Below are 14,151 nucleotides of genomic sequence, written 5' to 3'. Positions count from 1 at the left end.
ATCCTTAGAGTCAGGAAATTTTGTCAGAGTCACCATCGCAATATGAAAGATGACCTATGGCCTGACTGATCCGAATCACATAGCTTTTTGATTTCTTTCCAGTGATTATGATAGATAAATTTTCGCTGCAATATTGATGCGGTGATAGATTATTGATTCTTATACCTATGTTAAAAGCCAAACTACGTATAACCTAATCCCTCAATTTCCACCGGTCTTGTTCGTAACCTTCCTGGAATATGTCTTCATAGTAATATTATGGCACTATGAAAATGTGTATAATGTATTTGAGCTCTCTTAGATCTCAGAGGGGTCCTATTGCCGTGGTGCATCTCATAGCTAGAAACCTAGGTAGATTCATCCATAAGTCGATGAAATTGAGTACCTTCGTAGACAGAAGAATATATTTGAAAACATTCCATCAGGCCAGGGAATTGAAGAGGTAAACTTCCATTAGGGTCATTGCACCACAATAGATCCACCTTTCTCAAACTTGAACATTACATCCACCATATCAACGTATCCATCACTAACAGTTCCGGGCCCCGATACCTGGCAACTGTAGGCGCCAAAAAATCCGGATCATCATCATCGCACTAGATTGCAATCCATCCATTCCATTGCTCTCTTATCTATCGAGAGGTATGAAGATTCCACAGCCATGATTCTCACACTTTTCCTAAAGGGAAGACTCTCCGTCCAGGTTCTTCTCCGCGCACTGCTCCTTACCTATCTGATAATGAGCCGGCCTTATTGAGTGGATCCCAACGCATAAAAAGCTTAGACCCGATCTGGTACCTTGGAAACCTATCAATCTAATCTTCCTTTTCCTGATCAAACTTGGCACGGTCTCATTGTTCTGCAGGCTCTGCAAGATCATCTACTCATCAGCCGGATCGATGGAATATCTGGTTTTCGAAACCTGAGCAGTAAACGAGCTGACGGGTTTTTCGACTGATTCACTGTTGATTCCACCCGTGAGTCTGGTTTGAAAGTGTGCAAGACTCGGGATCATTGATATGATATGTCGGTTGATGAGCTTGTGGTACACTGTCTTGTCAACGCGGTCTGGCCGAATGGTTGTGCTGTCGCATGTGATTTGTCCTCATGATGGGCACCCAGTCTTCGTGGGATAACCCCATTCAGATCATTCAAGATGCAAGCATGGTATTGCGTACAAGACAGAAGGGATAGGGGTGAAGATGGAAAAAGAAATAAAAGAGGGTAGAATGTCGAACAAGGCAAGTCGTGTCTTTATGTTGGGGCGATCAATATAGAGAGAGAAGACACATGGCGGACGTGGGAGGGCGCTAATTGAAAATAATCAAGCTCACCTGACCGCAAGAGGGAATGAACAGGGATTTCTTGCGTGGAAATCATTTATGAAATTCTAATGATCGATTGTCGAAGCAGTTTTAAAACATTGGACCCTTGCCTCGCCTGACTCATTTTAGCAGGTTGATGATTTAGGCAATCAAGCTGTCAGAAACAAGTAGCATTTTATCAGATATTATGTAAAATGCCAACCTTTGCAACTTGAACACGGTGAGAGATTGCAAGGCTCCTCCCTAAATAGTGCCGGTGTGGCTTTGATGAATGTCCAGTAGTCTCACTAGCCGCCGGGACTCACAGATGCAACATGAACTCTGCTTATTGCAAACATATGGTTATTTTTAGACAAAATTAAAGGACCTCCCCTCCCCCCCCACCACGAGTCAATAAGGCGTTGGGTTTATGACAGATCTATACCTTACTTGTAGCGGAACTTGAATCTGGAGAGGGAGAAGGAACGAGTGCTAACAAAGAGATCAGTAGTAGGCACAACAATCATCTACATCGAACATCGGCTGTTGTAGAAAACACTAAAATTCGAGATCATATTGTTTTGGCAGAGAAAACCCCCAACAGAATTGATTATTCACAGATCTACCGGAGAATATTGTATTCAATCAGTATTAATAAAATTGCATAGACCAAGTCGACTTTGCAGTGCGCCCTGAGCTCGAGCACATGGAGGGGTCCTCGGACCTCTTCCCATCAAAGTAATATTTCTTTGTCTTGAAATGAAACACCCCTCCATATAGCCGAGACTATCTTATCCATAAAACAGAGAGGTTATCGCTTGATATGACTCTCACATGGAATGTTCCACTTCGTCCGCTTGTTTTCGAGATACCTCGTGGTCTTCTCATCTAGGCCTCAATTTCTGGGTATCGTTCGTCTGTCCCTTTTATCATCAGTGCTCAGCCTTTCACAATGCGACCTTTAATGTTCTTCATCTACTGTATGGCGTTCTTGCTCACCGATACTGTGTTGGCAATTCCAGACTCATTGAGATTCGCAACCACATTTTCCAGTGTCGCCAGACAACTCAACAGTATCAGTCTGGGAAACTGTTCTCTCAAAAACATTTATCTTCCGCTGAACGATACCAAGAAGAGATTGCCAACACCATCCCCAGGTCTCAACCTGAAATTCATTGCCCTAGGTCGTGGCGCTCAGAACTACACCTGCACATCCTCGAATGCCTTGAGAGAGCACAGTGAGGAAGACAAGCCTGTTGCAGTGGGAGCTGTCGCAACACTATTTGATGCTTCCTGTATCGCGTCAACGTCGCTCAACCTACTTCATGAACTTCCTGCTGTCATCGGCCGGGCTCCTCTTGGTCCGGTCGCTCTGATCACAGAATTTTTGGGTGAAATAACAAATTCTCCCAGCCTCATACTTGGAGAGCACTATTTCAACGCCGCGGGTGAGCCTACGTTCAACTTGACGATGGGCGGTTCGGATGCTTGGATCATCAGCAAGAATAACGCGGCTGTTACGGCCCCAGCAAGAGTGGCTCGCAATGCTTGCCCAGAAAAGGGCCGGGATGTGGCATGGCTAAAACTCGATAAGAAGCAGGGCGAAGATGTAAAGGTAAGAGATGTGAGACCCTTTTCTTGACTCCCGAAAGGCCAAGTAATGACAATGATCAACTCGCAGGAAGTCTACCGAGTGGTTACATTCCAAGGTTCTGCTCCCTCAACTTGTGCTGGACAGAAGGAGAGATTTCAAGTGGATTACGCTGCGGAATACTGGTTTTATGGATAATGTGTTCATTGCACCATGGCAATTTTCTCATGTGATCAGATAAATTCGGTTGTAGTTGGGGTCCACTATTCATAAATCAGTGTAGGTTGACTCACGATCCCGCTCCAGGAGCGTCATCAAAATCATTGTGACTGTGAGGCATAAATACGAGATCTCATGATGTGTTAGTCGTTCTGACGGGCAGTGTCAGGTCTTAATATCACAGAATGTGCGATAGGCACCAAGCCAGTACATAAGCAGCCCGAAGACAAGACTTACAGGATGTACCCGTGAGGAGCTGCCTAGTAAATACCTGCTAACGAGTTCGGCAGAAGATCATAGCAGCAGCGTGGAACGAAGTCTAGGAAAAAAAATCGAGTTTATGTCGATACAAAGTCGACAGAGCCACATGACCACCGATGCGTCCAGGATCTTTGTCGGTTGAACACGGCGCTAACAGAAAAAGGTATGTGGTCGGAGGTCTTGTCACGCTATCCATAGCTTTGCTGGCTTCAAGTTTTGCCTTGACCTGTAATGGAAGGAAGATATTACCTCTCATCTACAAGCACCAAAGACTCGATCCAGAAGCTTATTATGAGGGAATAGATATCGATGAGGTTCGGGACGGAAAACCATTGAAAGCAATTGGGAAGGTCGTATCAAGGTGTCCAGATTTTAAGTGAGATTAGCTATAGATTCGGCTAAGTAAGTGCCTTCTGGTAAAGAGCCCTCTCAAAATTGTGTCGACATTTATCAACGTTTGATCTGTAGGAAGATCATACATGTGCTGTATAACTAGCACATCTGGTGTAGTAGAGTCCGATGGCAGGCAAGTTGCGGGCATACTCATGCCTCAGGCCCAACATTCACCCAAGGCAGCTACCTGTCGTACCACGTGATAATCCCCAGGCCAGTAACGCGAAGCTGCCCTTGGGGCGCGCCTCCGTCGCGAGGAGACGCATCATCACCTGTCACTTCCATCAATCCGCCCCTGCAACACTGTCACGCTATGAGAAATTAGGAAATTTCGCTCTTTGAAGTCTCCCTACGATAATTGAAAAGCGGCTATCCGCTCTCGCGGCGCAATTCCTACACCACCCTACTCACCTACCAATACCGACAAGATGGCCACTGATTACGGCAAGAAAACCAACGCTGAGCTGATTGAGATCCTCAAATCTCGATCACTCCCTCACACCGGCAAGAAAGCTGATCTTGTTGCTCGTCTCCAAGAAGACGATGGAAAGAAATCCGGAGAGGCTGCTGCGCCTGCTCCCGCTACGGCATCGACTGAGACTGCTAAACCCGACGCGGTCGCTGACGATGTCATCGACTGGGATGACGATGTTCCCACAGAGACCGCCAAACCTTCCACGGAGGCTTCTGCGACTGCCATTGCTGCTGGCGGCAAGGGCCCAGTAGCCAACCCTGTCGCTGTTCCCAACCAACAACTTGACATCGACCCTGCTACCACCAATGATCTGAAGGTGGAATCGACCGGTGCTGTCGACTCTGCAGCTGCCCCCGAGACCAATGCCGCTGAAGCTGGGACCGAAACAAAGGCCGAGGAGAAGCCGGTGGTGGACTACACGCGTGGCCTTCCCGCCACTGAGCTGGAGGTAGAGTTGGAAAAGCGCAAGAAGCGAGCCGAGAAGTTCGGCATCGTGGAAGATGATGAGACTGCACTTAAGGAGGCACAAAAGCAACTGGAGCGAGCTAAGCGCTTTGGTACTGGGGCTACAAGTGAGCCAGCCGCCAGTGTTGGGGTGAAGGGCTTGGACGAAGCCCTCCCCGACGAGCGCTCCCGTAAGCGAGGCCGCACCGAGCAAGCTGGTCGAGGAGGCAAGAGACGCGATGTTGGTCGCAATCGTAACCGTCGTGCAGATGGTGCACAGAATCGCAACGGCGGAGGCAACCCCACCAAGGCCGGACAGCAATCAACGCAGCAGAAGCCATTGGATGAAAAGGACCGTCTTGCAATGGAAGCCCGCAAGAAGCGCTTCGCTGCCGCGAGTTAAAGACGGGGCTTGAGTCCCTGTTGCTTTTGCCATCTCACTACATGATCGATCCGTCCGACACCTCTCGTCGTCGTCTCGCTAATCCGATCTTCCCTTCTCTCTTTTCTATTTCACGCTGGCGTTTCTCTTTCTCCCACGATGCAAATCCGAGACTTCTGAGGATATGCCACTCAAATCAAATTTTCAAATACTTTTTTTTATCCATTCGTCTCTTCAAATCGAAGGTTTCGGTAAAGTTTTGGTCAGACCGTGAACCTTCAAAGGCCTAAACATCGTTTGCCTGATATGGAAACGGGGGTCGAATCGTCGACAGAAAAAGACAGCTGCGGTGACTATGTCGGTAATTGGCACGTATCGACCCATTGATAGAACTTTCATATTTCAGGTGTTTGCATTGGGTGGACACGTGTAACCCCCCCGACTCAATTCGCAACTGGTTGAGAACTTCCAAGTTGCAATATCCGGTGTCCCTTAGCATTGAGGTCATGAAGAGGAGCAGGTCTCCAACTTTGCTTGATTCTGTTCTTCACGAGCCAGCTGAAGTGTGCATTAGCCTGCGGTCTATGCGGCAAGGGCCCGACCAGTTCCCAATGGAAGATGGGCTTCTCAAGCCACAACGGCATTTAATCGACATTTCTGAATTACCATGAAGCGACCGAGGAACCGCTTTCTGGCAGCACACCCTGAGGAGAGCTTGAACTTGAGATAAAAATTTAACAATATACCGAATTCCCCCAGCCTCGGGGTACAAACCGAAGGCTCTATTTTTCCCCAGGAGCCCTTCTTCTTTCCAGGGAAGGTGATCCCGCCCGTCACTGAAGATCGTTTCAGTGCGAAGTTGCTCACTGCTACGATATGGTCGACTTGAACTCTCATTTGTCAGAGAGACCTTGACCATCAGCCCTGCTTAGCGCTGGGCCCCACTTGGATCGAGGACGTGGCTGGCGAATGGAACGCCCGCGTTGCTGTTTTTAGAACCCCATGGCTGTGGCCTTTTCTCTGAACGAGCCGCTGGGAGAGCAACGTCGAATCTTCCTCAGCTTGGGTCGGACGTACGGTAGCTCTATTGTCAGTAGTGATGCAGGGGCCCTTCTCACTGCCAGATCGGGTAGAAAACTAATCCTCACGCAGCCATGCTGGAATGGCGCCTGCTGCAAGAGTTCAAGAAGGGGAGCTATTCAAGCTAGATTTCTCAAATGAGAGGCTCGATACAGTAGGATCGAGAATGGCGTTACACTTTTCATAATTCACCAAAGATTTTACATTGACCAATAGAGGTTATGGTGACCAACGTGCCAACGTCCAGCCAGTAGAACCTTTCCTAACCTGAGCTTGACCAAAAAGATCAAGGTTTTCAAGACGAGCAGAAACGCCCCAGACGAATGTCAGCTGTGTGGGCATTTGAAATAAAAGAGAGATAGAAAAACAGGAGTTCATGAATTGTCACGTGGAGATTTTTGTTTTCTCTTGCGGAAGGATGGTCCATGGTTCACGACTGAGCTGAGTCCAAACGGTGGTGGAGAGGTTCGGGACGGGCCTTTTGACCGTACCAGACTTGCGACCAAATACAAATCCACATGTCCATTGTCATTTCAGAGACAGAGTCTTGAGAGATGGAATTGAGACTGGTTTGAATTCTGTTTGACTGTTCGAATCAAGTATCGAGTACACAACTCCAGGTATTGGTACGGTGGGTGGCGAATTGAAGTGACATTCCGAGGTAGCACTTTTCTCCAGACGAGGGTTGAGTTCGTACAGAGTACATGTTACATTGTAAGTACTTTGTAGTGTGTTAGTGGTACATAAATAAGTACTATTTACAACGGTAGGTACATGAGCGGTTGGCTACCGGACTGTCTCTTTGTGTACCGGTGTCTACAACGAGCTATCAATGCTGCGGATCTAGAAAAGGATACAAAGGCTCTGGTGTGCGAATAGACCAGAATCGTTGAACAAGATCAGCAACAAATGGTCAATTAAGAGATACTTGACCTCGGTATTTTCTTGTCAAATCGTCGGTGTTATCACTCAGATATTCGATCGGTACCGTAGAAAGAATGGAATTGACGGTGTGTCCTAGTCAATTCTCTGTCGGCGTCTCCGATTGATTCGTTGGAAATGAGGCGACCCGGATGAGGCAGACTTCCACATATCCCGTGCGGTGAGGACTTTCCTTCTGCGGCTCTCGACTTTCGGCGATACCCGCACCGAGAGAGACTGGCACAGTCGATCTGTGACAACGATCTTGAGTGTGTATGATGGGATCGTAATGCAGGCTACGTGGTATACTTTACACTGGAGAGTTTACACTACCAGTTCACAGTACTGCGTAGATCAGCTGATATCCGGCGGATGCGAGCGGCCATCGAATTCAGACGCCTGCTCCTCTTGGACAATAGTCGTGCGCACCGGCCGCCTCTTGCTGGTGGCTCGTTCATTCCTCTAGTTCTGTATTGGACGAGTCAGTAGCCTGCTTAAGAAGGCGTGGAACAGCGGCAACTTTTGCGGTCTGCGACCATGTATCCATTCTGGATCGGGGCAGGATTCAACACTCGATAGGCGGTGCTCGGTGCCAACTCGCTTGAACGGGCTGCTACCACTGGGTACTGAGGGAAGATAGCAGGTCTCCAGCGCCCGTGCGGTCACTACAGCGTCCCGAATTCCACTCAGCATCTGGCCACTCGCAGCACAGACGGAGACGGGCCACATCGAACCAACGAGAGCAGCACCTATCCGTAGATACCAGGACAAGCTGGGTAGAGAGACACTTGAACCTTGGGTTTGAATCGCTTCCAGACCTCATCGCTGTGCCTGACTGCCTCAGTGTCTAGTACCTACACAGTATGGATCTCCATGCGCGGATGTTCACTTCCAAGTTCCGCGGGTCTAGCGGCCATCGGAAGGGCCTCGATTCTTGCAGAAGAAGGCTCTTTCCATTCACCATTGATTCAGAATTGGAGAATGATCTGAAGAGGTGTTTTGCGGGATCTTTTTGATTCTTTTTTTTTCCTTTCTTGTTTTTCCTGTTTTCTTTTTCCAATTTGGCTGCGTGCTGTGGTAGACACTGCGTCTTCATTGGAGTGGGTGGACTAGACCCTAGCGCTCATGCAGTCTCGACTGGCCCTGGTCACCGTGCCCGGGACCAATGATCGTGTCCTCGCGAGGTTTTCTCACTCTACAATCGAGGCCCCCACCGCGAATGGTCACATCCATGGACCCCCAACACCCTATCATATCGCATTCGACCTTTTGACGTGCTCCAGACAATCGAGTCGGAGAATTCAAATGGACCAAATTACTTCTCAGATATGAAGAATTCCACTTCCCCGCTTAAATAAAGAAAAGGAGAGAGCAGAGGAAAAGGAGAGAGAGAGAGGGGCATGGTGGATCCCAGTCAACAGGCTCTCGGGGCCCTTTCCGGTACTGCGTCCCATGGTCGACCAAAGTATTTACTCCTCTGACCATATTGAACCCTCAGATTTTGAGAGCTGCAACTCCGTCGTTCCTGAAAGCTGTCCAAACTCGTTCATCGTCCACGGTGTGTTGTCCCTCTCCACTTGTCTGGCTTGTCTGCTTCTGACGTGGCCGAGGCAAGTGGGACAGTCCTAAGAGTTTTCTCCGCCACACGGCTCCAGTCTGTGGCGAAGCAGCTGCAGCTCTCCCGCCGTTGCGTGGTGATCCGCTCGCACGAGTTGCATCTCGGTGAATGTCCTTCGTTTATCTATCTAAGATCTGCTCCGATTGATGGCAGTTCAATGTCTCGTGCTTAATGGCCCCTGTCTTCCCCCTTACTGCGAAGCACATTGACATTCTTTGTCACATGACGCTGGCGCGGATTGAATGATTCATGATCGCACGTGGCTGGATAGTACGATTTACTACTCTTACTGCTCCTACCGCTGGAGGTACACACTCTCTGGACGTCCGCCAGTCCACCGTCCGCATCACGGTTCTTTAAATTCGAATCTCAACCCTTTTTTTGTCGACCCGCGTTTGAATTTCAATGGTCTAAATTCCGATTCTCGTGGCTTCACTCCATTTTCTCATTGCACGTTCAATGTGAGCTTTCTGATTCATGTGTTACAAGCCGAGGAGCGTACGGGGGCTCAAATACATTGTCCGTTGATCACCAACAGTCTGCCTCAACTGGCAACACAAGCCAAAAGAAAAGAAAAGAAAATAAAAGAAAAGGCCCTACGCGGATGAGAACCATACTGAAATCGAACTCCAATCACCGGAGTCTCAACTCTCCTGGTAGCGTCACACCATGTCGACTTATGGCCATGGGGGCCGTCGTGCCCCATCAAATGATTCTCTCGTCCCCGGAAAACTGTCGCGTCCTAGCTTCAACACCTCCGCTTCCACTCAAAGTCTGCGCACACTTCGGTCCCAAGCAGCAAAACCGACTGCGGCCTGGACGGGAAAAGATAGAGTCTTGGCGGCATCTGTGGTGGACGATCCATCCAGAGCAATTACTGCCTTGCCTTCAGTCAACTGTTCTGTCCCGCATCCGACTCAGAGACTATCACTGCTTCCACGTCCTAGCATTGAGGGGACAAGATCCCTCTCATCTCCAGCATCGACAGTGTCGCCGCACACTCCCGCCTCGTCAATACCCTCGTCACTCTCCAGTTCCGATTTGACGACACCCTCCCCATTTACATCAAATCACTCAGCTCCGGCGATCGTTGGACCCAAACGCACACGTAATGTTCTACGCCGCAAGGCACCCACGATCGGGACACACGCGGGACACAATGCATCACAGAAACTGAGCCTAGTCATCCCGTCATCGGCTCCACCCATCAAGTCGGGGGATAGGAGAACAGCGACGCCTCTGACTGCACCTCTCAAGGAACCACCTCGATATCACGGCAAGGCGGAGATACCAGACCCTCTGTCACGGCAAGCCCAGAAGGTTCAGGAGCCGGCTGAGCTGGCAAGTCTTCGCACGACTGCTCATTTGCAAAGCATACCTCTTCCTCCTGCAACTCACTATCCTTCTGCGGACACACCTTCGACTCGTTATTCCGAATCTCCCGGCGTTCCAAGCATTTGGAGTCGAGGCTCAACCCCAACTTCCTTGTCGTCCTATTCTCCGGGGATCACCAACTCGTCCAAGTTCAGTCGGATGAGACAGCCTAGCCCATCTCAGAGCCGACTTCCTTTCTTCTCACCCTCATCCACTCCCATCAGTCCTCAGAACGCTCCCATAGAGCGACCAGGTTCGAAGCCCCAGAGATCAGGCCTACCACGGAGATCTCTGGGACTAGCCTCAGCAACCATCCAAACTGGAGGTAGCCAAAGCAGTCGCGAAGAGACTGCCCACAGTGATGATGGGCACTTAGGCCGTCCGTCGCAACAGGAACAATTGACCGAATGCAGTCCGCCCAGAGATGGTCCATCTAGGAATCCAGATATTGATATCGATGTGGCAAAGAAAGAGGTTGAACAAGTGGAGCGCGAACTTCTCAGTCTACAACGAACAAGATCGCTATCCGTAACGAGAGCGGCCGGACCAAGTGTCCCACAAACACCTCCTCGACCAAGTCGTGAAGGCACACACCAACTGGATTTGGAAAGCTCACCTGTGATTCGAAGCAACCTGCCTTATCTCCGATCGACAGGACACAAAAGGCGAGAGTCCATAGAGGCAAATCGGAACGCCTTGTCTCAGTCTACTCTGGTCTCCACGGATTCGCTCCCTTTGACCAAAAATCTCTCTCGACGGCCTTCTGGAGAGATTAGCTCCCCACCGCTCGTTCGAAAAGTACCAAAAACTTTGGCCAAGGAGCTTCCCCTCGAGGCTGCCCACGCCAACCCACCGAACGCACCAAAAAGATTCGGCTTCTTCTCCAGAAAGTCTAGAAACACCTCGGAGGCCGACTCCGACGACAAGGCTCGGGCGACGAGAAAAGGGCCGGCCGCGGGAACTGGCCACGAAGGGTATGGGAAGTATTCTTCTCAACGCGGCCGCAAGCCGAGCTCCAGTAGTGCAAGTGGGGCGAGGGCGCGCTCGACCAGCACAACCAGAAGCACATCTCACTCGGTCACAAGCCGAAAAGGGAGCACCTCTTCCAGTCGACCAGATGTTAATTTGGATGAATTTCTTTCTAGTCGTCTCGAGCCTGTAATCATCAGTGGCGGGGGTATGGACGGTGCAGCCCTATCGCGGACTGTGAGTGAACAAAGTATCAGCAGCATGAGCGCGACCTCGTCCAACCTCCCCCGGCAAGCTACCCTCACCCCATCTACTGTTCAGTCGGCGGAATCTCTGGCAGCGTCCATCGGGACCTCTAGTGATTTGGACCCAGCCGGCGAGGTAGGGAACCCATCAGTAAGCAGGAAGAATCGGCCTACTCAACCGCCTTCTGAGCGCCGAGCATCGCGTTCTCGCATGCCTGTTCCTACAACAAAAAACCAATCTGGATTCTATTCGCTCCCTGGCGCCGTCACAACTAGCACTGCATTGTCCGGTAACACCTCGAGTACTATTATCTTGCCGGGAGCGAAGGCCGCGCCTACTGCACCTGCCCATCAAGAGAATGCGACAAAAAGCGATTCCACGCAGATCAAAAAAGAGAGACCTTCTCGATGGAACCTCTTCCAGAGAGGTCGGAGCAGTGAATCTGTCGATGCTACAGACACCAAAGTGCCCACTCCCTTACAAACAGCCCACTTGCATGCGGCAATCTCCCCTGTGCTGAAACGTCGCCCCATTGCGCACTATGCCCTGGTAGACACCGACTCCGACGAGCTCGATGACATCCTCGGTCAGATTGAGAGCTCTCCTCCCACGGAAGAAGAGAACTACGCCATGCCGATCCAGGCACCCCCAAATCTTGACCTTAAGAAACGGCATCCTTCGACGCAGCTGCAGCCACCTCTCGTAATCCGCAGTGAGACTGGACCATCCACTCAAATTTTGCCAAAGATACTGCCAGGCCTGGAGAATGTCAGTTTAATGGACCCCCACGCTGGTCACATCGTCCAACGACCGCAGCGACTTGCCTCCGTGGGTCGCATCCCGGAAGTCGTCTCCAGGCGGGACAGACACCATATGCCGGCCATGCAGTCCTTTTCTCGGCCTTTCAGCGTTGCAGAGTCACCGTCTGTGGTTGCCCCATGGGTCGATGCGCCAAACAGTCACAATCCGCTGGGAGGGCTTTCATGGACTCACAGCCCGAGCAAGCCCGGTGAGTGGGGCCACGGATTTAACCCAGCCTTCAGTGCCCCGGAAGCCGTAAGCGCTTTGGAGTTTTTGGCTGGCCCTTTTGTTTCTGGCGAACTTCTTCAATTCTCTCCACACAAGGGATCCATCTCATCATCCGCGAGCTCGGAGGCTACCGCCGCAGTTACCGCCGTTCCACCTCAACCGGGAACTGCACCAACCGAAGATGAGGTATGGAACGAGTATGACGATCTCATCGATCACGTCCTCTCCCCCGAGACGCCAGCTTCCAAAGAGCCAGCTTCCGAAGAGTGCAATATGGCCCAGCAGAGTGACCGATTTGAGAAGGCGACTACAGCTAGCCGGGCCCTGCAGGATGGGCTGAATCATACAATAGCTCACCAGCCACTCCCTGCCTCAATTGACGAGGCTTCCAGCACTTCCGAAGACGAGGATCCGACCTATGTGCGTCGGTCGACAATTGTCTCAGCTCTGGATGAGCCGCTCGCACCATCGACCCAAGCATCCTACAGCAATCTCATTGCAAGCTATGGCGACCCTGATGTCATGTATAGTCCGGTACAGCATCCTACGCAGCCTTCACTAGACCCTGTCCAGGAGCAACAATCCAACTTTCTTCAATCACTTGCCGCTACACACCCTCCCAACTCCAAGAAGCACGCTGGAAGAGAGTTTCCGGGCTGCTCAGAGCGCGAGTGGGATGCCGTCACTCACATCAATATGCGATCTGCCTCTCTCATGACCAGTCGGTGGCTCTCCTTTGGGCGGGTTCTTTTCAGTCCCGCGCATAATCACGTCAAGTCTGGCACTTATGGAAGAATCCTCGTGATCGATGGGCTGGGCAATGATGACTGGTCTTTCTATTGCTCTCTCACGTACCCGGACGCCGAGGTCTACAGCCTCAGTGGGCGGCCTGTCTCAACAGCCGTTCCTCATCCGGCCGCCTGGCAACCTCCCGCCAACCACCATACCGTCTACCATGCCGGGTTACAGAACCCGCTACCTTTCCCGAAAGACTATTTCACCGTTGCAGTCTTGCGATTTCCCGCTGCCAGCTCGGAGGCGGTGCAGAGCAATATCATCCAAGAATGTCGCCGCGTGCTACGCTCCGGTGGATATCTGGAGATGAGTCTTCTCGACCGGGACCTGGTCAACATGGGTGCTCGCACTCGTAAAGCTGTCCGACGACTGAAGGAGACCACGTACCTGGCCGATTCCGGAATCAGCCTCAAACCCGCCAGCGACAGCATTCAACGGCTCATTGGCACCCAAGGGTTTGACAATCTGCGTCGGTGCATGGTTCGCATTCCCGTTGCGGGCATGGTCGTCAGGTCGTCAGGATCGACGACCTCTTCCTCGAACAAGTCCTTATCGGCGTCCGCAGGGACCACTACCACCTCCACCTCCACCGCCACCCTGACAACTACCCCGTCCACCGAGACTCCCGTATCAAATCCACTGAACCCTGGTTCCCCGTTCGAGGACAATCTCTCTCTGGGTGATCTTCTCTCGGATCCCTCTCCCTCCGCGGCAAACGACGAATCGATTGCCAAGATCGTGGCTCGCGTCGGTCGCTGGTGGTATACCAAGTGCTATGAAGAGCCGGCTCTTCATCACCTGGACCCGAGCGATCGCAGCCTGTGGAATGACCGCAAGGTTCTTCGCGAGTGCCAGAAGCGCGGAACTGGTTTCCGAATGCTGATCGCATATGCACAAAAACCGAGTCAAAAACGACGCACCGCCAGTGTGTAAACAACCCACTAATTTGAAACGATATCCCCCCCCGGCCACCGGATCCATGATTGAGATGACCTGATTGACTTTTTTTTGATGAATGAATTGAATGTTTTACGAATATACCTAATGGTG

The 14,151-nt window shown here is 51.0% G+C and overlaps 3 protein-coding genes across 3 annotated transcripts; all 3 read left to right on the top strand.

Annotated features, from left to right (window-relative positions):
- Window positions 1-2,256: 2,256 nt before the first annotated feature.
- On the top strand, window positions 2,257-3,093 carry POX_a01591 (uncharacterized protein; the record flags this gene model as incomplete). Its single annotated transcript, XM_050110519.1, has 2 exons — window positions 2,257-2,919; window positions 2,986-3,093. 2 exons carry the CDS (start codon window positions 2,257-2,259, stop codon window positions 3,091-3,093), a joined length of 771 nt encoding a protein of 256 aa, XP_049974287.1.
- A 1,103-nt stretch (window positions 3,094-4,196) lies between these two features.
- On the top strand, window positions 4,197-5,090 carry POX_a01590 (uncharacterized protein; the record flags this gene model as incomplete). Its single annotated transcript, XM_050110518.1, has 1 exon — window positions 4,197-5,090. One exon carries the CDS (start codon window positions 4,197-4,199, stop codon window positions 5,088-5,090), a length of 894 nt encoding a protein of 297 aa, XP_049974286.1.
- Window positions 5,091-9,357: 4,267 nt separating this feature from the next.
- POX_a01589 (uncharacterized protein) lies at window positions 9,358-14,034 on the top strand (the record flags this gene model as incomplete). Its single annotated transcript, XM_050110517.1, has 1 exon — window positions 9,358-14,034. One exon carries the CDS (start codon window positions 9,358-9,360, stop codon window positions 14,032-14,034), a length of 4,677 nt encoding a protein of 1,558 aa, XP_049974285.1.
- Window positions 14,035-14,151: the final 117 nt, after the last annotated feature.

Source organism: Penicillium oxalicum, chromosome I (assembly GCF_001723175.1).
Source record: "Penicillium oxalicum strain HP7-1 chromosome I, whole genome shotgun sequence".
Classification (NCBI taxonomy): domain Eukaryota; kingdom Fungi; phylum Ascomycota; class Eurotiomycetes; order Eurotiales; family Aspergillaceae; genus Penicillium; species Penicillium oxalicum.
Note: the sequence above shows the minus strand (reverse complement) of the source record. Positions and strands in the feature narration are given on the sequence as shown.